Source organism: Rattus norvegicus, chromosome 2, assembly GCF_021556685.1.
Source record: "Rattus norvegicus strain SHRSP/BbbUtx chromosome 2, alternate assembly SHRSP_T2T, whole genome shotgun sequence".
Lineage (NCBI taxonomy): Eukaryota > Metazoa > Chordata > Mammalia > Rodentia > Muridae > Rattus > Rattus norvegicus.
In genome coordinates this window covers 36,985,089-37,008,030 of record NC_141535.1, presented here as the reverse complement: position 1 = coordinate 37,008,030, position 22,942 = coordinate 36,985,089, and the positions used below count along the sequence as shown (strand labels likewise).

At 42.5% G+C, this 22,942-nt stretch overlaps 2 protein-coding genes across 5 annotated transcripts in view; one reads left to right on the top strand and one right to left on the bottom strand.

The window, feature by feature from the left end:
- The window catches only part of Trappc13 (trafficking protein particle complex subunit 13), a 31,519-nt gene extending 13,126 nt beyond the window's left edge, over positions 1-18,393 (top strand). The window contains exons 5-13 of the mRNA NM_001013908.2: positions 2,647-2,774; positions 7,762-7,834; positions 8,335-8,379; positions 10,539-10,556; positions 12,497-12,630; positions 14,122-14,320; positions 15,001-15,101; positions 17,856-18,006; positions 18,138-18,393. Coding sequence (NP_001013930.2) covers positions 2,647-2,774; positions 7,762-7,834; positions 8,335-8,379; positions 10,539-10,556; positions 12,497-12,630; positions 14,122-14,320; positions 15,001-15,101; positions 17,856-18,006; positions 18,138-18,245 — 957 coding nt within the window. The 3' untranslated portion in view covers positions 18,246-18,393. The remainder of the gene's footprint in view (positions 1-2,646; positions 2,775-7,761; positions 7,835-8,334; positions 8,380-10,538; positions 10,557-12,496; positions 12,631-14,121; positions 14,321-15,000; positions 15,102-17,855; positions 18,007-18,137) is intronic.
- Positions 18,394-19,362: 969 nt separating this feature from the next.
- Sgtb (small glutamine rich tetratricopeptide repeat co-chaperone beta) overlaps positions 19,363-22,942 on the bottom strand; it is a 36,526-nt gene continuing 32,946 nt past the window's right edge. For 3 of the 4 annotated variants that reach the window (XM_087617968.1, XM_087617974.1, XM_087617971.1), the window contains exon 11: positions 19,363-22,562. In XM_087617968.1, coding sequence (XP_087474094.1) covers positions 22,451-22,562 — 112 coding nt within the window. In that variant the 3' untranslated portion in view covers positions 19,363-22,450. The remainder of the gene's footprint in view (positions 22,563-22,942) is intronic. The other variant, NM_181629.3, reaches the window with a different exon arrangement.

Sequence of the window (22,942 nt, the reverse complement as noted above, 5' to 3'; positions counted from 1 at the left end):
CATCTCCAAGTAGATGAGGTATCCTAGGACCTTAAACCTCAGCCCTCGGCCAATGAAACTTCACCCTAAGAAGAACCCCTTCCCACTTTCCAAGGTTTATATAGTCCCTGTTCACCCCAAGTAAAGTGCACAAGCTATTTTGTGAATATCCTTTAAGAGAGCTGTTTCACTGAATGTCATCTAAAAGAACTGTAACGCTAAAGTCTTTGGAAAACACCCACATACACCACCACCCCACACACACACACGCTCCCCCGTCCCCCTTCCGGAACAGGATCCTGCTCACCCACCCATTCCGGACTTTAACTCATTCTTACTTGCCCACTGACCACTCCATCCTTCCCACTTGGGGTGCAGCAGTGCACAGTGCCTTGACACACCAAGGGAAGAAGCAAAAACCAGAACCACAGTCGTCAGGTCCAGGCTGCTGTGCAGCTACTCTGTCACTTGGACCATCTGATCCAGCAGACCTGATGGTACTTGAGGTGTCGGTGACAGGGATGCTGTTTGGATCCTTTGACAGGCCCCTATATGTGAATCAGAGAAGAGACCTTTGAGATTTTGGAACAAGGCCATCATCTTCAGATAAACCATTCTCTTTTTGAAAGACAGCTCTTTGCCTGCTATTTGGGCCTTAGTGGAAACTGAACATTTGACAATGGACCACCAAGTTACCATGAGACCTGAGCAGCCCATCGTGAGCTGGGTGTCATCTGACCCACCAAGTCATAAAATAGAACATATACACCAATAATCCTTTATCAAATGGAGATGGTATTTACGTGGTTGGACCTGAGCAGGTCCTGAAGGCACAGCAGGTTACACGAAGAAGTTGCCCTAATACCTATGGTTTCTCCTCCTGTTACAATGCCATCTGCTGCCAAGCATGCACCTGTAGCCTCATGGGGTGTTCCGAATGATCAGCTACTGAGGAAGAGTCTAGGGGCTGGTTTACTGATGGTTCTGCATGTGGCAGAGGCACCACCCAGAAGTGGACAGCTGTAGCATTACGTACAGCTCCTTTCTGGGACAACCCTGAAAGTCACAGTGAGGGGAAATCTTCGCAGATTTCCAGTCAGTATACATGGTCCAATCTTGGGCAGAATTCCACTCAGTATACATGGTCCTAAATTTTGTTTGGAAAGAGAAATGGCAGATATGCAGTTGTTCACTAATTCATGAGCCGTTGTCAGTGGATTAACTGGATGGGCAGGGACTTGGAAAGATCACCATTGGAAAGTTGCTGAGAAAGACATCTGGGGAAGAAGTGTGTGGTTAGATCTCTCCAAATGGGCAAAGTATGTGAAGATACTTGTGTCCCATGTAAATGCTTATCAAAAGGTGACTTCAGCTGAGGAGGAGGTCAGTAATCAAGTAGATAGGATGACCTGTTCTGTGAATAGTCAACATCTTTATCCAGCCTTGCCTATCATTGCCCAATGACCCATGAACAAAGCAGCCATGGTGGTATAGAAGGGAATTATGCATGGGCCTGACAGCATGGGCTTCCACTCACCCAGGCTCACCTGGCTACAGCTGCTGCGATCTTGCTAGGTCTGCCAGCAAGTACACTGGCTGGTTCTGTGTGTGTCGACTTGACACAAGCTAGAGTCATCATAGAGGAAGGAGCCTCAGTTGAGGAAATACTTCCGTGAGATCCAGGCAAAACACTCGTGCACATGAAATCAAAACAGAATCTTAAGGAAAAACCACACATGTTGCAGCTGGGCACTTTGACTCCTGACTACAGTTGCAGTACTGGAGAGGTGGAAGCAGGAAAGCCAAAAGGTCTAAGTCATCCTCAGCTACACAAGAAGTTTGAGGCTAGCCTGAGCTATGAGACTCTGTTTCAAAGAAGAAAACCCTTCATATGTTCGTACCGATGATTCAGGCTAGTCTAGCGTGAAAGGTAGCAGGACAGACTTACTGCCCAGCTTTCTTAGCTGTGCCTCTTTTACTCCAGGGATGAAAACTCGATTCTTTTGTTATCTGTAATCATATGTATACATGTACATATTTACATCAACACATACATGCATACATACTATGCACATGTGTGTACATACGTATACACCTATCTAATCATGGCATATACACAAAATACATTTCAAGATTGTTAGCTTTTAGCCCTATGAAATGGGATGCATGAGCTGTATGACGTGTTTTCTCTTTTGACATAGACATCGGTCAGGTCAGAGTTCCAAGTTTATGGGTTTTGTCTGTACTTTTCCTCTGCTGTGCTTGTAGTCTTCATTCTCATACTGTTACGCTCATATGTTACTATTTGATTGGTTTTGGATTTTCCCTACTTTCTGGTTGGTTCCTTGATCATTGATGTTGCAGTGTGTATATGTGTAGTCATGCCATCGTTCCGAGCATGAGAGCTGTACAGTGCCCTTCCTTTATCCCTACTTCCTCTTTTTTATTTCTCCCTTGATCCTTTTTTTCAGTTTCTTACATAACATATATTAATTGTATATTGTGGTGGATTTCCTTATGAATTTTTATGACACTCACCATTACCCCACATTAGCTCCTCTCTCTTCCCCTCTCCCCAGTCCTCTTCCCCGCGATCCTCTCCACAGTGCCCGTCCATCCCCTCTAAATGTCTAACAGCCTCATGGATTCTTCTCACTTTCTCTCAAGGCGGATCTCCAGACGAGTTCTCAGCGTTTAAACCTTTCAGCCTCCAATGCTGCTGTGGCTGAACTTAAACCTGATTGTTGTATTGATGATGTCATACACCACGAAGTAAAGGAAATTGGGACGCACATGTAAGAATTAAGTTTACTACTTCTCAAAAACTTGTACTCATTTATTAATTTAGTTTCCTTTTTCCTTTTGTGGTCTTTTGTACATTTTTAATATTTATATATTTTAAATATAATAAATACATAAATGTGCAATATATTTAAGTATATTGTGTATTTATACATTTTAAATGTTAATTTTTATTTCATTTTTCACTTATTCACTTTACATCCTGCTCACCACCCCCCTCCCAGCCACCTCTTCCACAGTCCTCCCCACATCTCCTCTAGGTGAGTGGCATCCTTCCTGGGTATCTGGCACTTCAAGTCTCTGCAAGGCTAGGGCACTTCCTCTCCCACTGAGGTCACACAAGGCAGCCCAGCTAGTAGACCATATCCCACAGACAGGCAGCAGCTTTTGGGAGAGCCCTCATTCCAATTGTTCAGGACCGATATGGTGGATCCACATCTGCTACATCTGAGCAGGGAGGCCTAGGTCCAGCCCATGTGATCTTTGGTTGTTGGTTCAGAGTCGGAGAGCCCCAAGGGCCCAGGTTAGTTGACGCTGTTAGTACTGTTAAGTTCCTAGTCCCTTCAGGGGCCCGCAGTCCTTTCCTATTACTCCTTCCTCCTGTTCTTCCATAAGCATCCCCAGGCTCCGTCCACTGTGTGGCTGTGGGTGTCTGCACTGTCTGAGTCAGCTGCCGGGTGGAGCCTCTCAGAGGACAGCTTCCTCCTGGCTGCAAGCGTAGCAGAGGATCATAATAGTGTCAGGGATTGGTGCCTTCATGGGTGGTTATTGATTGGCGATCCCCCAGGCCCTGCTCCATCCCCCTTGCCTGTATGTCTTGTAGACAGGATGAATTTTGGGTTGGAAGTTGTGTGGGCGGGTTGGTGTTCCCATCGCTCCACTGAGGTTCCTGCCTGGCTACAGGAAGTGGCCTCATCAGGTTCCATATCCCCAGTGCTTTGTGTCACTGCTAAGGTCACCCCCATTGATTCTTGGATCCTCCCTTAACCCAGGTCCCTATCATGACCTAGAGATTGCCCACACACACACACACACCAGTTACAGATATCCATCCATTCTCATGGCCATTTGGCCATCTCTCCTGTCCCTCCCCATCCTGATCCTGAACACCGCTCCCCATTCCCCTTTCCATCCCCTCTCTCCCACTTCCCTCCCTCCGTCTGCCTCTTAAGACTATTTTATTTCCCATTCCTAGTGAGAATCAACTATCCTCACTTGGGCCTTCCTTCTTGTTTAACTTCTTTGGGTCTATGCAGTTTAGCATGGGTATCCTGTATTTTATGACTAATATCCACTGATAAGTTAATATATACCATGCATATCATTGTGAGACTAGGTTATGTCACTCAGGTTGATATTCTCAAGATCCATCTAGTTGCCTGCAAAATTTATGATGTCTTTGTTTCTAATAGCTGTATAGTGTTTCATTGTATAAATATACCACATTTTCTGTATCCATTCCTCTGTTGAAGGGCATCTGGGTTCTTTCCAGCTTCTGGCTATTATAAATAAGGCTGCCATGAACATAGTTGAACAAGTAAATGTCTTTGTGGGATGTATATATGTATCCTACCCTGACAACTCAAGTAGAGAACCAAAGAGAACAAGATATGAAGAAATCTCAAGTTTTGCATTCCTGGCCTGTGAATGTGTTTGAATATGAATACTGTTTCTCACTCTGAAAACAAGTGAGCCCTTCATCCCTCTAAACTACTTAGGCTTCCCAAGCCTCTGGGGATCTCTAAAGGCAGTCCCAGAAGCCATCTGTCTCTTCAAAGTATTCCTCATTCCTCCTGTCTCCACCCTCACCTTCATCATCAACTGTGCTTCTCTTCATTGCATCCGTTAAAGCTTGTAATACAGAAATACTTAAAATACAGTTACACTGCGTTGTTTGATAGTCGATTTCCCACCAGCTCTACTGAAGGTATTTTTACTGACTACTCTGAGGTCGATAGAAACTTTGGATTAAAACTTCCTAGAAGTCAGGTTTCTGAGCTGTCATTCATTAATCACCTAGCACTTGAGAGATTCCCCCCATCAGCCTTTAGAAACTCTGATTTGTCTGTGCTTTTCAAAGCTGTCTGTAACATAATCCACCACATATAACATTCTCGCTTCTCTTCCTGTACTCACATGGTTCTTCTTTTAACTCCAAACTCATTCTGTGATATGGGGTGTGTTTGCTTACACAGAACTACCTGTGGGATTCTGTATAATTTCTTATATCTCAGAACTAGGATGACTTTCTCAAAGAAGCTTTCCTACTTTGTACAGAGCTTGCAGAACCTGTGGGCTTTCTATCGTCTGTCTTTACAGCTACTATGGGGTTAACATGAAGTTTATGTAGTCTGTATGTCCCAATGAAATACCAGAGAACAGTGGTTCATGCTCACTGAAGCTGAGCTTCCCGTTGTATAGCCACCATTCTATAGGAAATGGATTAACCCACTTGAGAAGACCTAGAACACAGTGCTAGTCTCAAAACCTATAGGTGCTGTAGGACTTCTCCTGCAAACACTTCCAGGGCAAGTATTGGGCAGGGTTGCGGTGGTTTTATTGCTGGTGTGTGTGTGTGTGTGTGTGTGTGTGTGTGTGTGTGTGTGTGTGTGTGTGTGTTTGCACACACATGCATGCATTGATTTGGGGTTTTGTTTGCTTATTCTTTGGGGTGTCTTGTTTTGTTGAGACAGGGTTATTGCTTTTGGTCAAGTTGCTCTTAAACTTAATGTACAACTAAGCTGTCCTGCATCTGACAGTTCTCCAGCCTTCCTATCCCCTACCAGTATCAGAAGCATAGACAACCATCCCCAACTCACTTTCTAGCCCCTATTATCAATATAAGGCACCAGTATAAAAGAGAAATTAAATTACCCAAGTTTACTTAATTGTATGGAATATTAAAAGATTAATGTATTTCCCCAGCATTTTATAAGCACATGTATGACATAGTTCTCAAGCTTTTATGCTTCTCAATTCACTGTGAATATTTTTTCTACATCGGTCAATATCCTTAAAGACATGGCTTTTCTAAATAACCTCTTATGTGTTTGGTCAGAGTGCTTTGTTTACAGAATATTTTCAGTTTTTTGCTACTAAAAGCAAAATAGAATCCAGCATTGCCTATGAATACTTGAAGCAGATGTTCTGTGGGAATCAACATCGTTAGTGCTCTAAACCACAAGATTGTTTCTAAATTCCTTTCACCATCTGGCAATGTAAAAACACTTAAGTTTCTCTAACTCTCACCAACCTAAGGGATTCTTGCCAAACCTTGTTAGATTAAAAGTATTATCTCATTGTTTTAGCATCTTTGACTCTGTGTGTAACTTACCACTTCACAGTTTTATTAATTAGTTACAGGACTGTAACACATCTGTGAATTCTTTTCATAAAATAGTTATTTATTCCTCCCTTACATTTTAAGTGATACATTCATCCTTTGCTGATTGAGTTAGAAAAACCCTTTGTATATTAACAATTTAGCCATCTTACCTTATTATTAGAAGTGTTTTACAGGGCTGGAGAGATGGCTCAGTGGTTAAGAGCACTGACTGCTCTTCCAGAGGTCCTGAGTTCAATTCCCAGCAACCAGATGGTGGCTCACAACCATCTGTAATGAGTTCTGATGCCCTCTTCTGGCCTGTAGGTGCACATGCAGGCAGAAAGCTGCATGATGTATACATGATAAATAAATAGATATATATAAAAAAAAGTGTTTTACACCAACTTTTAACTGTCTTAGTGGGTTTTGTTTTCTTGAGACATAGTCTCATTGTGTATCTGTGGCTGGCTTAGAACTCACAGAGATCCACCTGCCTCAGCCTCTACCTACCAAGTGCTGGGATTAAAGGCGTGGGCCACCACACCCAGGTTTCCTAGGTTTTTTTTTATTAAAACTTGTACACAACTCCCCATTGTAACATGTTGCCTCTCCCTGGCATTTCCTTAAAGATGCATATTTTTCCAGTGCAAATGAACTCTTCCCCTTTAATCATATGCTTATTCTGGAAATTATTTTGGAATATATTCTACTTCCACAGGAAAAGTTTTGAAGTTCCTATTCTAAAAGGTATAGCTTGCTCTCTCTCTCTCTCTCTCTCTCTCTCTCTCTCTCTCTCTCTCTCGCTCTTTCTCTTTCTTTCTCTCTCTCTTTTAATGTATGTATGAGAAACTGTAAATATAGTTAGTACATAGAGTATATGAAGGAGCCAATGGAGGCCAGAAAAGAGTGTGAGATTCCCCAGACCTAGAGTTATACAGGCTGTTAGGACCAACCCTGTAAGTGGAGAATCAAACCCATTTCTTCTGCCAGACAGCAGGCACCCTCAATCACTGGGTTGTCTCCAGGCCCCATTCTCATTTTCTTAAAGAGAATTTCTTGTTAGTGTGTTGGGGTCGCATTAACAGAACACAGGGTACACAGCCAAGGCACACTTTATTCAGTGTCAGCTTCTTTTAAAGGCAAAGCAGAATAAAGATTTCCCACAGTTTCCAGTTTATACCAGGTACTGTTCCCCTAGCAATAGCTTATCTTGGTTCAAAGTGACTGAAGCCTTGCAGACTGAGGAATCTGTCAGCAGATGTCTCTTAGATGTTTGCTTCTTATAATTCAAAGCAGAGTTACTTTCTATGGCGAAGGCCACTTCCTCAGGTTTGCAGTTTACGTGGCAGACCAGGATTCTCTGCTTGGGAAATCATGCCTCTTCCTCATCGTGTGCTGAGATTGACAGGAGTCCTTTGTCGCCCAGCAGCTAGCAAGCTGGGAGCTGTCTCCTCATGCCATGCCATTTCTCCACATTCGTGTGTATGTATATCCATATGTACTAAAACCTTTTCCCTGTTGTAATCTCATTTAGCTACAATTTCACATTGTTAGCTTTTTTTATATGTATAAGTAGAATTGAAGCATGTTAGATTTATTATTAAGAAGTAAGCTGGGAAATGATTCCAGAATATTAAGACATCTTTCTGTTTCAGCTTGGTGTGTGCTGTGAGTTACACAACTCAGGGTGGAGAAAAAATGTACTTTAGAAAATTCTTCAAATTTCAGGTATTGAATATGGAAGACATAATGTTGTTTTCAAATGCTTTTTATTTTCTTGGAAGTGTAATTTTTCCTCTTTTTCTGGGGGAAACAAGTTTTAAATAGATTGAAGAGCTCACATCTTGGATTCATTTTACAAGCTAGTGTTCAAAAGTCAGACTAAGTTAAGTTCAAGTGAATTAACATCACCAATGTAAGTTTTTACAGTAAACTGAAGCATCTTATTGAAAAATAAAATCTTGTTTTATTAATGAGACAGCATAAAAACCTAAGAAGGGATAAAATGAATATAAAGCCTAAGTAAGAGGATTAAGGATAGCATTAAATATTCAGAGAAGAATTTAAGTGAAAAAATTTTGATTGTTTTACATGAATATTTCATAAACACTATGAAATTTTAACAATTAAAATTAAAACATGGCTTTGAGTCATTAAAGCCTGTGGTTTAAAACAAATAAAAATAGTCGGATCAGAATTTCCTGACTGGTGTGCTTTGTCTGAACTAGGTTCTCAAACCATTGGATGTGAAAACCAAATTTTACAATGCAGAGGTAAGTGCGAGCCTGTAATAGGATTTCATTCCCACGTGGAACACTTGACTGAAGGTCAGAGGTACTTCCTGTCATGTCGAAGCGATGCTACGATGACTGAAGTATTTGTGATAAGAGCCTAAATTCCAGTAAGAAGTGGCTTCGGTTGAAAGTGTTCCTTATTCTGCTTGTTTCAACCTACATATGATCAGTGTGTCTTGATTTCTGCTCTGGTGATTTTCTGGGACATTCACCCATTTTAAACAATTTCCTTACAATCGACATAATGGTGGGGGTGTTGCTTTCCCACACTAGTAATGCTGAATACTTGCAGTGACTTTCTGGACGTTTCTAGATTCAGGTGGTGGACAAAGACTTGATGTCCATGGGAAAGGAAGGGCAGTGAGTGCCCTGGGAAGTCCATGTACCAAGTAGAGCCAGGCTAGACGGTGTTAGAAAGCTTCCTGGGAGAGCCTCGAAAGGCAAAACTGGAGAAAATAGAACCTAAAGAGTAGGGCGTGCTCTGTCCATTAGCCTAGAGAAAAGTTAAGTAGAATCAGTTCTAACATAAGGGATTTTATTGTTCGGATTCCCCAGAATTGTGAATAACCTCCAGGGCTGTAGAAAAATGAGATTGCAGGTGGCTGGGGAGGTTAAGGCCAGCCTGTGCTGCACAGTGGGCTAAGCTGGGATACACAGTGAGACCCTGCCTTGAAGAAAACAAAAGGAATCTTGTCATGATGAGTCCTTTTAGCCCTCCTGTAAATTAAGAATTACTCAAATGCTGTGTTTTCTCATGAAGAGTCCGTCTGGGTTACTCTACAACCAGGAGTGGTCAGAAGTTTGCAGTCATGTCCTACTGTTTCACTGAGGATAAAGCTTGCAGTAATAGCTAGAACTAGTTAGCAGTCGCAGTGAGTCATATTTACTACCCTGTAAATACGTGTTAGAGGAAAGGAAAAATGCACATAATGAACAAGACGGTCTTGAACTGTGCATAAAATCACACTGGGGTAAAAAGTTGAAGCAGTCCATAAACACTTCACTGGGAAAGCAAAATAGAAACAAAGTGCGGAAAGTCACTGCTATCGCAGAGTCTTTCAAAGTTGCAAGCTAGACAAGTGCTTGTCAGCCAACAGCGTGACTCCGACTGTATTCTAAGTAGTTGCTCAGCCACGTCATCAGGAATGGCCGATAGGTGACACCCTATGCTCCCTGGGCCATGGACTTGTCAAGCATTTTTGTTACTATTAGCATGTTCTAATCATGCTAATGTGAGACTGGCTCCATGAAAGATTTTGCTTTAGTTTTCTAAGCTAGAACGTCTTACAGGGAGATATGTGAATTACTAGGTAAGAGTCAAACATTTGGTCACCTGCCCAGTTCAAAGCCCAGTGTGAGGTGGGAAGTAAACGTAAGCATGTGGCTTCCCCAGCCTCAGAAACACTGTGGTGGTCGGGACTGTGTAATATAGTCACAGTATATGTAATTCCCTCCATCCCAAACTGTGATGTGTGTTCATACTCTAGGAACATAGCAGTGACAATTATTCCCAGCTATACATCTGATGAAGGAAGTGTCATTTGACACGGGGTGTAATAAATCTAATTTTAAATATATATTTATATAATGTATAACAGACAGAAATCTAATAACAGTAAGAAGAAAATGAACCGAATTGTCTATCCCAGCATTTCCTAAAATATGTCCTATGGTAGATCTAATCACTAAGATTCTCCCCTGGGAAAGGACCCCAGCACTAGGTAAATTCCAGGGATGCTTTATGGTGTTGTGTTCTAAGTGTGGAGTGCAGTGTGCTTCCCCCTGAGGTGTGAGAATGCATACAGGCCCAGGAGCAGAGAGTGTACAACAGGACTGCAGCAGCGCGTGTAAAGCGGACCAGTGGGCACCTCTGCCCTCGGCTGCATCTTGGGGGCGGTTGTTGAAGTCTTCAGCCTAGGCATCTTCTCTGCCCCATTGTCATGTAACTGTAGCAATGTCCCTCTTAGAAAAGTAGTTTGTCATGTTTCTGTATGTTGCTTCGTGTTTACTTTCTTGTTTACTAATGCTGTCTTTAGTAAGTAAAAAAAATGCAGAAATGCATTTTATTTTAAAGTTATTCTTTTTCTTTAACATTTAACTCTGATTTTTCTAATTTTTCTTTTTTATTTTTCCATTAGAGTGACCTCAGTTCTGTGGTAATTTCATTTTTTATTATAAATTTATATGCTTTTCTCACCCCTTTTTGACTGCCTAATTAATCTCTCTCTACAAAACATAGTGGAAAAACAGTTAGTTGTGAATACGCAATCTGTGACTTCCAAAAAAGAATACACAATTTGAGCATACTTGTTCAATTGTTTGCCTGTGAAAGTAAAGATTAAATTGTCACATTGACATGATTTCATCCCATTTCTAGTGTCTCTGGTGCTTGGTTTAGAAGATACTTATAATCTGGTTCTCTTTTATAATCTTACTTATAATCTGGTTTGGGATTTTCAGTATCTTGCTGTGAAATATCCAATTATCTTCCCTTCCTTACATAGAAGGCACACTTGAAATTCATTTTGAGGTGCACAGGGATTGTACATCTGTGCCCTTAACAAAAGCAAGCAAAAGCAAGCAAATTTCCCACACTGGCTGACTTCATATGTTTGACTTTCTGTTTACACTGAGCAACACTTGCTTATTATGAAACGTGTACAGCAGCCGCGGCACTAAATCCCTGTCCTGCGTTTTCAGACGTTCAATCACTTGGTGCTAACGGTTCACACTAACTTGATTTTCCATTATGCCTGCTTTCCTTTCACTTTATCTAAGCTGTGCATCATGTTATACAGAGAACTGCATTTTAAAAATTGAAATGTGGGCCTTTGGTTATTGTAAGAGCAATGGATTTATGGGATATATTCACTTAACTTCCTAAGGAGGAGAAATAGAAAGATGTGTTTAGATGGAACATGGTTTTAGCCAGGGGTGGTGGTGCACAGCGTTAGTCCCCAGCACTTGACACAGAAGCAGCAGATCTGTGAGTTACAGGCCACCCTTGGCTCTGTAGTTCCAATACAGCCAGAGCTAATGAAGGAAGGAAGGAAGGAAGGAAGGAAGGAAGGAAGGAAGGAAGGAAGGAAGGAAGGAAGGAAGGAAGATTGTTTTAATTTGAGCCCACATCTAAAAGGCCAAAAAATCTGTTTTAGGCATCTAAAATTATAATTTCACTATATTTTTCATGATTTGTCACTTTTCTTCAGCATTTAAAAAAGCTCATAATTCCTCAGTTTGAGGATATAGTTAATTTCAGAGTTTTATAACTAAAACTTTTGGGGAAAAATAATTTCAGAATAGCCTTGGCATAACATTTTTATTCTCTAGTCACCCGAAGGAGACCCAGAACCCAAGAGGAATAATAATCAAGATGTTTAACAGAAATAAGTACGGAATTCAGTGTTTTTACAAATTGAATATTTAAGTTATCCAGAGTGAGATGAATGGCATCATTGTGAACTATCGAAGTCCACAGAATACTCTGACAGGCTTAGAAGCTGAGTCGTCATCAGGGTGTTACATACTCTTGTTTTAACCTTAAATATCCATATAAAATGAATGGAGAAGTGACTAAGGCCACCTATAAATTACTTTAATTTTAAAAATTACACCCTAATGGTTGTAACAGACGTTATTCATAACTAGTGGTCACTAGGTAGATAGAAGTGGTTGCATGTTACTCACATTATGTCAGAATACTCAAGTAAAGACCGATTGTCTCCCCTGGCACTGTCTGGGTGCACCCATTCCACTGAAGTCCCTTCTAACATTTCAGCACCTGATCAGACTTAGATTTTGTTGTTGTAACTGAAGTACTAGTCCAACACATGCTTTTGGGTTTTATAAAATGTATTCTAGTTATCCCACATCCATTGTTTGACAGGGCATCTGTTGACTAACACCTCACTTTGCTCCTGTTTATTATGTTAGGAGGAAGATTTCTTTCCTTGCATTAATTGTGATAATTTTGATTTGCAGGCATGAACTAATCACATTTGTGGTTAATACTTTTTATATAAGTAAGATATTTTCATTAAGGTTAATACTGTAAATACAATGACATTTTGGTGGATTTCTTTTTCCATATCCTCAGACTGATGAAGTATTTCTTGAAGCCCAAATTCAGAATATAACAACCTCACCAATGTTTATGGAGAAAGTTTCCCTGGAGCCATCAATAATGTACAATGTAACAGAATTGAATTCAGTGAACCAAGCTGGAGAATGGTAAGTAGGAAATGTTTGCTGTTATTTGGAAAGATGCAGGTTTTTCTAGTGTAGTAGATTTTGACTTATTTTAAAACAATTGGTGGACATAATGCTTTAGAGAAGTTTTAATTAATCAAAACCTTCCTAAGAATGCAGAAGCCCCACAAGCTCTCCTCACCAGCCAGTGTCTCCTCCTGGTGTTTCTTTCCTCCCTACCTTTGTTTGTCTTAGCGCCAAGCTCTCTCCAGGTTGTCAGGCTGGGCTCCAGCCAGCGTCTGCCACAGCTTCCCAAGGAGCGGTACACCCCACGCACCCGGCTCTCCTGCATTGGATTAATGTGGCACATTCTATGATCTGTGGGCCAATATGGATTCCTAATAGAAGCTAAGGTCATAGTTGAGGTGTGCAGTTTGGGATGTGCATGATGTAAGACTGGACAAGGCCATAGCAGCACTTGTCAGCCATCACTAAAGAAGTCTCCTCGCACCTCCTCCACATAAAGATAAAGGGCCGCCTCTTCCCATCTCGTGTAGCCCTTTGCAAAAGCACTTGTTCTCTCTGCCTCCCCCAAGACAGGGATTCTTGTGAAGAAAGCTCTGTAGGCCAGGCTGGCCTCCGAGTCCACCTCCTGAGAGGGAATAAAGGCGTGTGCCCCACAGCCCGGCTGTACTTGTCTCCTCTTTGATCCAGATCAGTCTGAAACTAACCACTGTTGTCCTGCCAATGATAAAACTGAAACAGGGGAGGGCAGGGAGAAGGTACTAGGGATCAATGTTAGAGTGAGTGTGAATTTGACAAAGAAATCATTGGAATATAAGAAGAAACAGGCTTCAGAGTAGATGGTGTCTTTACCGCTACTGTGGAAGAGAAGGAACAGATAACTGTATTGCTAATGTAGGTGAGGGGTAACAGCTGGGTGAGCAGCTGGTTTTCTTAGTAATAACATTCATATGGTGGTTAGATAGAGAAAGGTCGATGATCTCCTCTGCTTCCACTGAGAAAACAAGTTTCCATTCTTTGTTCATTCTGACAGCAGTTCCTTAAGGTAGAATGGTGTCTCTCAAGGCTGGTAGTATAGATACATGGGACAGCACTTGCCTCTCATGTGCAGCACCCTGGGTTCTGTCCCCAGCTCCACACAAAGAAACAGAACCTGTTGCTGTGTGTTTAAGCTGGTTTCTCTCTGTCCCTCCCTTTCTTCCTCTTCTGTGGAGAGAGAGTACTGGGAACTGAGCCAGTGCCTCACGCATGCTGGGCAAGTGCTGATCACAGAGAGAACACAGCTCTCTTCCACCTTTTAAGGGACTCAGAGTGTAACTAAGTTGCCCAAGCTCTGGGAACACATTGTCTCACTAGGCAGACGCTCCCTTCCACTTGGGTTGAAAGACTGCTCCTAGATATCTGAGCAATAAATCACCCATTTCCTATTCAAAAGAATTAACCGTATGAATAGTGATGCCTTCAGAAAGATGCTTAATATATTTTTCTGCCTATTTCTGCACTGGCCAGCGTATCTACATTTGGGTCCAGAGGATATTTGCAGCCAATGGATACACGCCAATACTTGTACTGCCTAAAGCCCAAGAAAGAATTTGCAGAAAAAGCCGGCATCATTAAGGGAGTGACAGTAATCGGGAAACTGGATATAGTGTGGAAAACAAATCTGGGTGAAAGGGGCCGACTACAGACCAGCCAGCTTCAAAGGATGGTGAGTGCGGGGCTGGTGTGAGAGGACAGGTGAGTCTTACACCTCTGCACCAAAGGGCAGAGCCCACGAGTCCCTCATTTCTAGAAAACGCTAATGGTCGTGTTGACCCATAGGTAGAAAACTAGTGCCGAGATTCCTGGGAAATGTTCAGATGTTAGTGTGTGACTTTTGTCTGGTTTGGTTTGTTGTTGATGATGATGATTTCACCAAGCAGGACTTAAGGTAACTGCGTATGAGTTACTCTTCTCCCCAAGTCACGCTCACCGCTCATCTGATGCTCCTTACATCGAGGTACCCTGGGAGATGTCCCGAACGTCACAGAATCACAGCACTTACCAACTCAGTCTACACCTCTGTCACTTTTGTCTTAGAACAGGCTGTCAGTGTGCCGCCATGGCCGGTCTGGAACTGGACAGCCCTTCGAGATCAGACCCCTAAATCCTAATTCATTCTTGTCTCAAGGCAAGACTCATGTTAATTCTGCGGAGTCTGGAGTATCATAAACAGTCCAAGCCGCAGGTCCTGCTAGCCAAGGTCACAGCAAGGGGTTGAGTGTAGACTAGGCCAGAGCAGCAGCATGTGGTCAGAATGCCAGCCGCGTGTCGAGTGGGCACAGACACCTTCATTAGCATCGAAAGGTTTCTTAATTGTGTATTTTAACTGTTAACTTTTTTCCGCAGGCTCCAGGTTATGGAGATGTTAGGCTGTCTTTAGAGGCCATCCCAGATACCGTAAACCTAGAAGAACCTTTCCACATTACCTGTAAAATCACAAACTGCAGGTAATGCCGATGCGTGTGGGCGGGGCGTGTGGGCGGGGCAGGTGACACATTCATAGACCTAAAGAAGGGCCAGCAGGTTCTTATGGGAAGACAGATTAACAAGTCAGATACACTTCTCTGACACTGGAACATATCTTTAATATTTACAAGAAAAAACATGGACGTGATCTTAAAGCAAGAGGCACTCACAAGTTAGGAATTGATTCTGATTGTTTGTCCTTTTGCCTATTTCCTTTGGCCATGTTCCCTGAGACAGTTTTGTTATATAGCCCAGGCTGTCCTTGCCCGTGCCATCTTCTTACCCTCCTGAGTGATGATGTATAGGCTAAAGTTTTTTGAGTTTTTTTTGTTGTCATTTTGTTTTGTTTTATTTTTGAGACAAGGTCTCCCTGCCTGGAACTACTAGGTAGACCAGGCTGATGTCAGATTAATAGAGACCCGAGAGCCTCTGTCTCCAGGAGTGATGGGATTAAAGGCATCCACCTCCACACCTAGCTGTTAAGCAGTTTTGGCAGTCAACAGAAGAAGCAAAGGCTATGTAACTTAAAGAATAGAAAGCCTAGAATTCTGTCCCAGCCAAGTCATGTTGCTAGCTCTCGCATTGTTTGCTGCACACTGTTAGTTTGGGTTAATATTACAGTGAGGAATCGCAGCTCTCAGAAGACCTGTGTGATCGCTTCAGTCCCATGGAAATGTCCTTCAAAATTACAGAAATGCTGGATTCTCTGGGAAGCCACACACATAAGCTACACTCACCGCTACAGTTGGTTTCTGGGGCAGTGTCTCTAACCCAGCCTGGCACTGAGCTCCCTCTCAGGCTGAGGAGGACCTTGAAATTCTTACCCCCACTTCCCAGGTGCTAGGTAGGATTACAGGTCTGCACCACCTTGCTGTTCACGAAGCGTCGGGAACAAACCCAGGGCCTTGTGGATGCTAGGGAAACGCCACCAACTGCTGCATTCCCAGCCCCTCGGACTTTTTTATGGAGAGTTTGAGTTTAGTTCTGTGGTAGCGTCCATGTCCTGCTGTTCCTTGTCGTCTCTCTGACTGGCCTGGGAATTAGTCAGAAGAGTCAGATCTTACAGCTTTACGTACTGTGCTTTCAATCATAAAGTCTCAGTGAACATCCAAGCAAAGATATGCAGATATAGGCTATCTATGTCCAGGGAAATCTTTGTTTTGAGGGTTTTGAGTGTGTCAAATAAGTTTATTGACTAACAAAGTACTGTAGATTTTTTAATTAATTTTTTGATGTTCATTTTCATGTAATGATTCAACTAGGTTTTCTGTCTTTTTTTTTTTTTTACTTTTCTATTTTTCGGAGCTGGGGACCGAACCCAGGGCCTTGCGCTTGCTAGGCAAGTGCTCTACCACTGAGCTAAATCCCCAACCCCTCAACTAGGTTTTCTAACTTAAGAGTTTCAATTTCCTCCTGTATAAATATCTAACCCAGTATACACACATGTGCATACAGACACACAACGTGCATAGAAAACATCACAGCAGCGGCGAAGGCAGAGGAGGGGTGTGGCCCAGTTGGTGGGGTGTCTTCCTAAGTTGTGCAGTGCCCTGATTCTGATCTCTAGCCAGTACTTGTAATACCAGCCCTTGAGAACCAGGGAAGATACCCAAAGTTCCAGGCCGTCTTCATCTACCAAGAGAGTCGGAGGGCAGTCCAGAGTACAAGAGACTCCGTCTTAGGAGTGAGGTGGCTCCGTGGGTTGTGGCACTTGCTGCTAAACAGGATGACCTAAGTTCAAGGTCCAGAACCCACCTGGCAGAGTGACTGAGCCAGCTCTTACTGCTTGTCAACTGACCTCCACATGCACAGCGTGGACATGCACACCCGTACATAGCGCACACACAAAACAAACGGATGTGAAGAAAGATGTAATAGCTTTTATAGAATGTTCTGAGGAGACCATGCTGTGCATCCAAAATGGTCCCTAACACAAAGAGCATTTCTAATTGCTATCTTCCGGGGTAGACATAGAAACATGTAAAGCAAATATAATTTCAGTTCGTAAGTTAAGTTCTAAGTAAATACTGAAACAGGAGCCAAATCCTAAGGCACACAAGCCGAGGAGCTCACCACAATGGAGAGACTAGAAACTGAGCCTGAGAGCTCAGTGCCATAAACACTGTCTTTTCAGGGAACTCAGTGAGCAAGCGGAAATGGCTGTTTCTCAGGATCCCTGTCAGTCATTTCTTAGTTAGCTGCATACCAAAACAACAGGTTTTACTCATGAAAAGGACTAAGCAGACGTCGCTTGTCCTTTCCTGTGGAGTTCTCAGTAGGATGAGTAAGAGACATAGCAGTAAAATGAGGTTCAAATGCCTGAGTCTAGAGAAAAGGCAAGGCCAGGGAGCCCATGTTCACGAACAACCGGAAAACCCCCTCAGCGCCCGCCGGTAGGTGTACGGCTACTGTAATCCTGGAAGATGCTGTCCCTTCATTTTCCTTACCGTGTCTTTAGGTTTGTTTTGCTTTCTGAGACAGTGCCTCTCCATAGCCCAGGCTGGCTCACACTGGCTATATAGCCCAGGCTGGCCTCGAACTTCTGATCTTCTACTTTTAACTCCCAAGTGGTCCCTCACTCCTTCCTTCTATCTTAAGCTCATTTTTCCAGTCTTTTTCTGGTTCTTATTCTCCTGGACATCCAGAAAGTAAGCTTACTGAAAAACTGGAAGGAATGTGATGGTATCTGCTTAGCAGGAAATAAACAGATTTACTCTGGTTTCTGATTGCTTCAGCAGTGAGAGGACGATGGACCTAGTGCTGGAGATGTGCAACACCACCTCTATCCACTGGTGTGGGATTTCGGGAAGACAGCTGGGGAAGCTGCACCCCAGCTCCTCGCTCTGCCTGGCCCTGACTCTCCTGTCCTCAGTACAGGGGCTCCAAGTACGTCCTCTGTTCAGTAATTTCAACAGGGTGGGCTAAGCCATCATTTCTGATGGCTGTGTTTTCCATGGTAATTATCATGAGTGAACACTGAGGTGCATCTCACTCTCTCCCCACTTCCCTTCCTCTAGAGCGTGTCTGGCTTAAGACTCACGGACACATTTTTAAAAAGAACATATGAATATGATGACATTGCACAAGTCTGCGTGGTCTCAGCTGCTGTGGAAGTGGAAGCCTGAAGAAATTTCCTAATGTCAAACTTGTTTAATCACAGAATGCTCTCCGTATTTTGTCAGCTTTGTGCAACGATCAGTAATGAAAATAAGTATATGTTATTTAAATTTGTTTCCTGTAAAACAGTTAAATATTAAATGTTTGTTGTAAAAACACTAGGCTCGTGAATTATATTCTAAAGGAACAGAACATTTCTGTATTTTGTATACATATTTTGTGTCCTTTAAGATAACTTGGGGTTTTTTTGTTTGTTTTGTTTTCAACAAGCTCATCTTTGAGGCTTTTTGCCTAACACGTATGTAAAAAGCAATGTGCAGATGTTTTTGTAAAGGGCTGGGTATCAGATGTCTTACACTCTGTGGGCAGATGAGTTCTGCTATCTGAGTAGACTAGCAGGGGTGTCCAGGGGTGATGACACCTGCTTGCTAGGGCCCTAGGCTACATACAAACTCTGTTTGGAAGACACCATTTGTTTTAGGATTATCGGATTTTCATAATACTTCATATAGAAATTTAGTTAAACTAATCAGAGTCAACTGCAGTCTCTTTCCTAAGTGTTCAGTCAATAGAAGAGAGGCCTGTTTGAAACAATTCAGGTCCCCTTCCTGCGACCTACCTCACACAGGATAAGCATTTTTGGTCGTTTTCAGAATAGTTGTATGGGTGCATGTCTGCCTTTGTGTACACATGCCAACAGATATCAACAGATACTCAAGATTGATTGACTCAGTTAACGTTCAATAATGTTAGTAATTACTTAGCTTTACCTTAAAGACTCCTGGGTCTTCCCCACTAAGGAATGAGGAGCTTATTTTCATGGTATACATTTAAATGGTTCTAACTTCATACCTGATTTTTAACTCTGTCAGGCGCTAACATAAAAGCTTCATTTGTCCATATAATAGCAACCACTCATGTCAGGAACAAGTCGGCAAGAGAACTAAGGCTTACAGCAGCTTGCAATAGCTTTATAACAAAATGTTTCCCTATTTGTCAGGGAAACAAGAACCCATGATGTTAAATAAACTTCATCCTATTTTGGCGAGTTGAAAGTCCCCACTATATATTAAAAATATAATTCTTTACAATGGAGGACTGCATTAAGTCAAAACACAAAACCTGTTTTCTTAAATGCATAATTATTTATTGCCATGGCAAATTGTTTGGTCCAAAATGAAAGGTATATTCAGAAGACTTGCCCCTCACATTAGTCATGATTGATGAATGTCTGTGCAAAACAAAAGACAAGCAGTGAGAACTGAGGTCTGTTCCTTTAGGATGACAGACTGGAGACGTCGTCATTATCAGCATCCCCTCATGGCTGAACCACTCTTTGATTCAGTCAGAATGTACAACTTATTCTGCTGTGTACTTTGAGGTACAAAGTCTCTTCTGTGCATAGACAACATAGCTGTGTACTATTTATACTTTAAATAAAGGATAGATAATGTCGTCTTAGGATCTGAGCCAACTAGTATAAAAACTGGACTGACGGTTTGATACAGTAAATGAAAATTCCATTTCCCGAAAAAGGGCACGTTGGGTTTTGCATAGCATGGTAACAGCGTCCACTACTCCATTCACAATTAGAACATCTGCAAGTCCCCAATGCCCTGTTTCTCTTGGCGAGTGTATTTCCTGGTCAAGGGGAAGAATACAGGGGAAGTGTCTTAAACTTTTAAGACACCGAGCACAATCAGACCACACAGAAAAAGTCTTGAGATAGCTTGCAATGTGATGGTTTCAGTGTGATGGACAGACCTAGAGAGTAAAGGGTGTCCTGAATAGAAGGAAAATCTGTGGAAATGGGAGGCAACATCCAGCTGTCTATTTCTTTGTTCCTGTATTTCACGTAAGAATGCCTTCAGCCAGGGGCATTAGCACATAAAGACAGTGTTCCAAAGCTGTTAATTCTTGAGAGTATTACTGCTCAAATGAGTTGGGACCTGTTCCTTTGTCAACGAGAGAGTTATAGAGAAGGGATATTATTCTTTCCTGAGACCCCTGAAATCATTTGAGCCTTTTTTTCCTGGAAGGTACTGAAATTTTTTTCTAATTGTCCATTTTGTTGTTATTTGGGCTGTTTTGTTTTCTACTGGGATGTTTTTGGTTTTTGAAACAGGATTCATATAGCCCATGCTAGCATCATGCTCACTGTGTAGCCAAGAGTGATGCTGAATTCCTGATCCTGACTCTACCTCCCACATGCTGGGACTCCAGGTGCACACCGCCATTCCTGTTGCAGGCAGTTCTAGGGAAGGGGTAGCCCAGGGCTTCATGGGAAGGGTAGCCCAGGGCTTGACACATGTTAGACAAGCACTCTCCACTGATCTGTGTCCCCCGTCCCTCCGGTTGTCCTTTAACAGCCCCAGGAATTGTTTGGTGGTGTGTCTACTCTTTGTCCCTACTTGTTTCTTTCCAGTGCAGAGGTGGGATGGAAACCCTGGTGTCCGACGGCACTCCGTCACTCACTTCTTGTCTGTGAGTTTGTGTTTTCTGTCTCCTAGTTGGTGCACCAAGGACTCACCAGTTTTACTGAACTTAATTCATGCTCCACACCGGCTGACTCATTTTGACTTGTGTCAGTTTTTCTTTTTCTTTGATCTCTACTTTTATGCAACCAATGAGTGCTCTTCTCTGTAAAGAACACTAGGTGCTGAGTGGAACAGCTCGCACGGCACAGTTCAATGTCAGGCCCTCCTACGTAAGCCCTGTTCTCCACTAGAACTGTGTTTCTCGTTTGTCCCACAGGCCCAGGGCTATCTGAAGAGAGACCTCTGGCTTCTCTTATTCTACAGTTGAATCCTAACTGCACAGTGTAATGTCTAAAATGGTGATTTAAGCCAAACATGATGATATGACTATTAACCAGAATTTGGAATTAATTCCCCTCACTTGATATTTATAGTGGAATTACGGGACCACTGTCTCAGAAAAGGCAAAGGAAGGAAAGGTTAGTTTTGAAACCTCAAGATACTAAACACACAGCAGCTTTGGGGACGGTGTGGGAAGGCACCATCCCCTCATTAATTTTAAGTTGCTTCATTCCTCACCTTCCCCTCAGCACTTGTAATTACACACCAGCCCCATTCGATCACGTTTTTGGTTAGGAAGCCAGTTCCGTTTGGAATGAGCTTTCTCATCCGTCAGTGCACCGAGAGTCCCACCATTCATCTCTCACGCCATTTCTTCCTACTAACCACATGCCAGATGCACGGAATGGCATCCGACTTTAAATAAGGTATTTCAAGTCTCCTGTTATGTTTAAATTGCAACAAAGTGAAGTGAAGTGTAAGACTGGCATGCCAAGCCAACTGCCCCGAAGGAGTACACAAAAGAGCAGTGTTAGAGACAGATGCTTTTGTTAGCCATCAAATAATGGTAAAGTAAAAAATAATCGTCATCATCATTGATGGGCACATAATTAAATTCCACTTAGGAAACCCATAATCTGGACATGTCAGTGGCTTCTTTAAATGTAACTAGATACTGCTCTCGGTAAGCTTAGCAGAAATGAAATTGTGACCGGTAAGCTGTGATAGTTAAACGGAGCAGCCATGTCACCGACCTGACCGGTGTCATTAAGGATTTCTAAGTACGTTTCATTATGTACTTAACTGGCCATGCGAATGCTAGCAACACGAAGCTACAGACAAGATTAGTTAAAAAACCTATGCGGAAAACCTGAGCATACTACCTTTGCTTCTGTACATTCACAGTATCTCCAAAGAATCCCTTTGGACAGACACGTGTCACTGACGGTAGCACATGCCAACGCTTCTCTCCCGACGTGCTACCAAGCACATGTCTTCTAAACCAGCATCACCCCACTCAAAACCACTGCCTAGGGAAACCTGTGGCTAAAGAACTTTCCAATAAATAGCCCTACTATTCAATAAATATACTCTGTGCTAAGTCTAATATACAAATAGGATGATAAAAGTTTTAAAATGGATGGACCCTTGTCCCAAGGCTGTATTTGCCCTTAACAAGGTTACTGACCATTTCTTTCCAGAGGAGTCTGTATTATGTTCAAGTCTGCTTGTGATAAACTATTACCTAAACAGATGTATGTTCTCAGGTTTACACAGGAGACTTTCCTCGTTATTTTCAGACATTGTACAGGGTGGTTTTTGTTACTTTGTTTTTGGCTATTATCTACAAGTGTACATGTCGGGATGTTTGTACTGGGGCGAGGGTCCTGGTCAAGTCAGGAGTGTTCCTCAGTGCTGCTGCTGAAGGATCTGCTCCGGATGTGATTTCTCAGCTGCTCTATGAGTTCAGGATTCTGTTGCTGTATCTGCTGTGCAAACTGCTGCCCCCTGCAGGACAAAAGCAGAAATGAACTGGAAATGCTGTCAGACTTTCAAAGGGGATTTTTTTTTCCTGCAAACACAAGTTTTAGAGCCATAATATCATATATATCACCATAATATCACCGCTATTCCACATAGCATTATTGCAGGACAGAGAGGCCACGTGGGCGTGTGTATGCTGTGTGGGTGTGTACATTTCATGTGTATACTGTGCACATGAGGGTTAGTGCACATGTGGAGGTCAGAGGACAACTGTTAGTATTGTCCCTTGGGTGCAGTTCCTTTTTGTTTGTTTTAAGACAAGCTTTACTTACTGTCCAGAAAGCTCTGGTATAGGCTAGGCCGGCTCAAGCCCAGGGACCCTCTGTCCCTAGTTTCCCAGCACT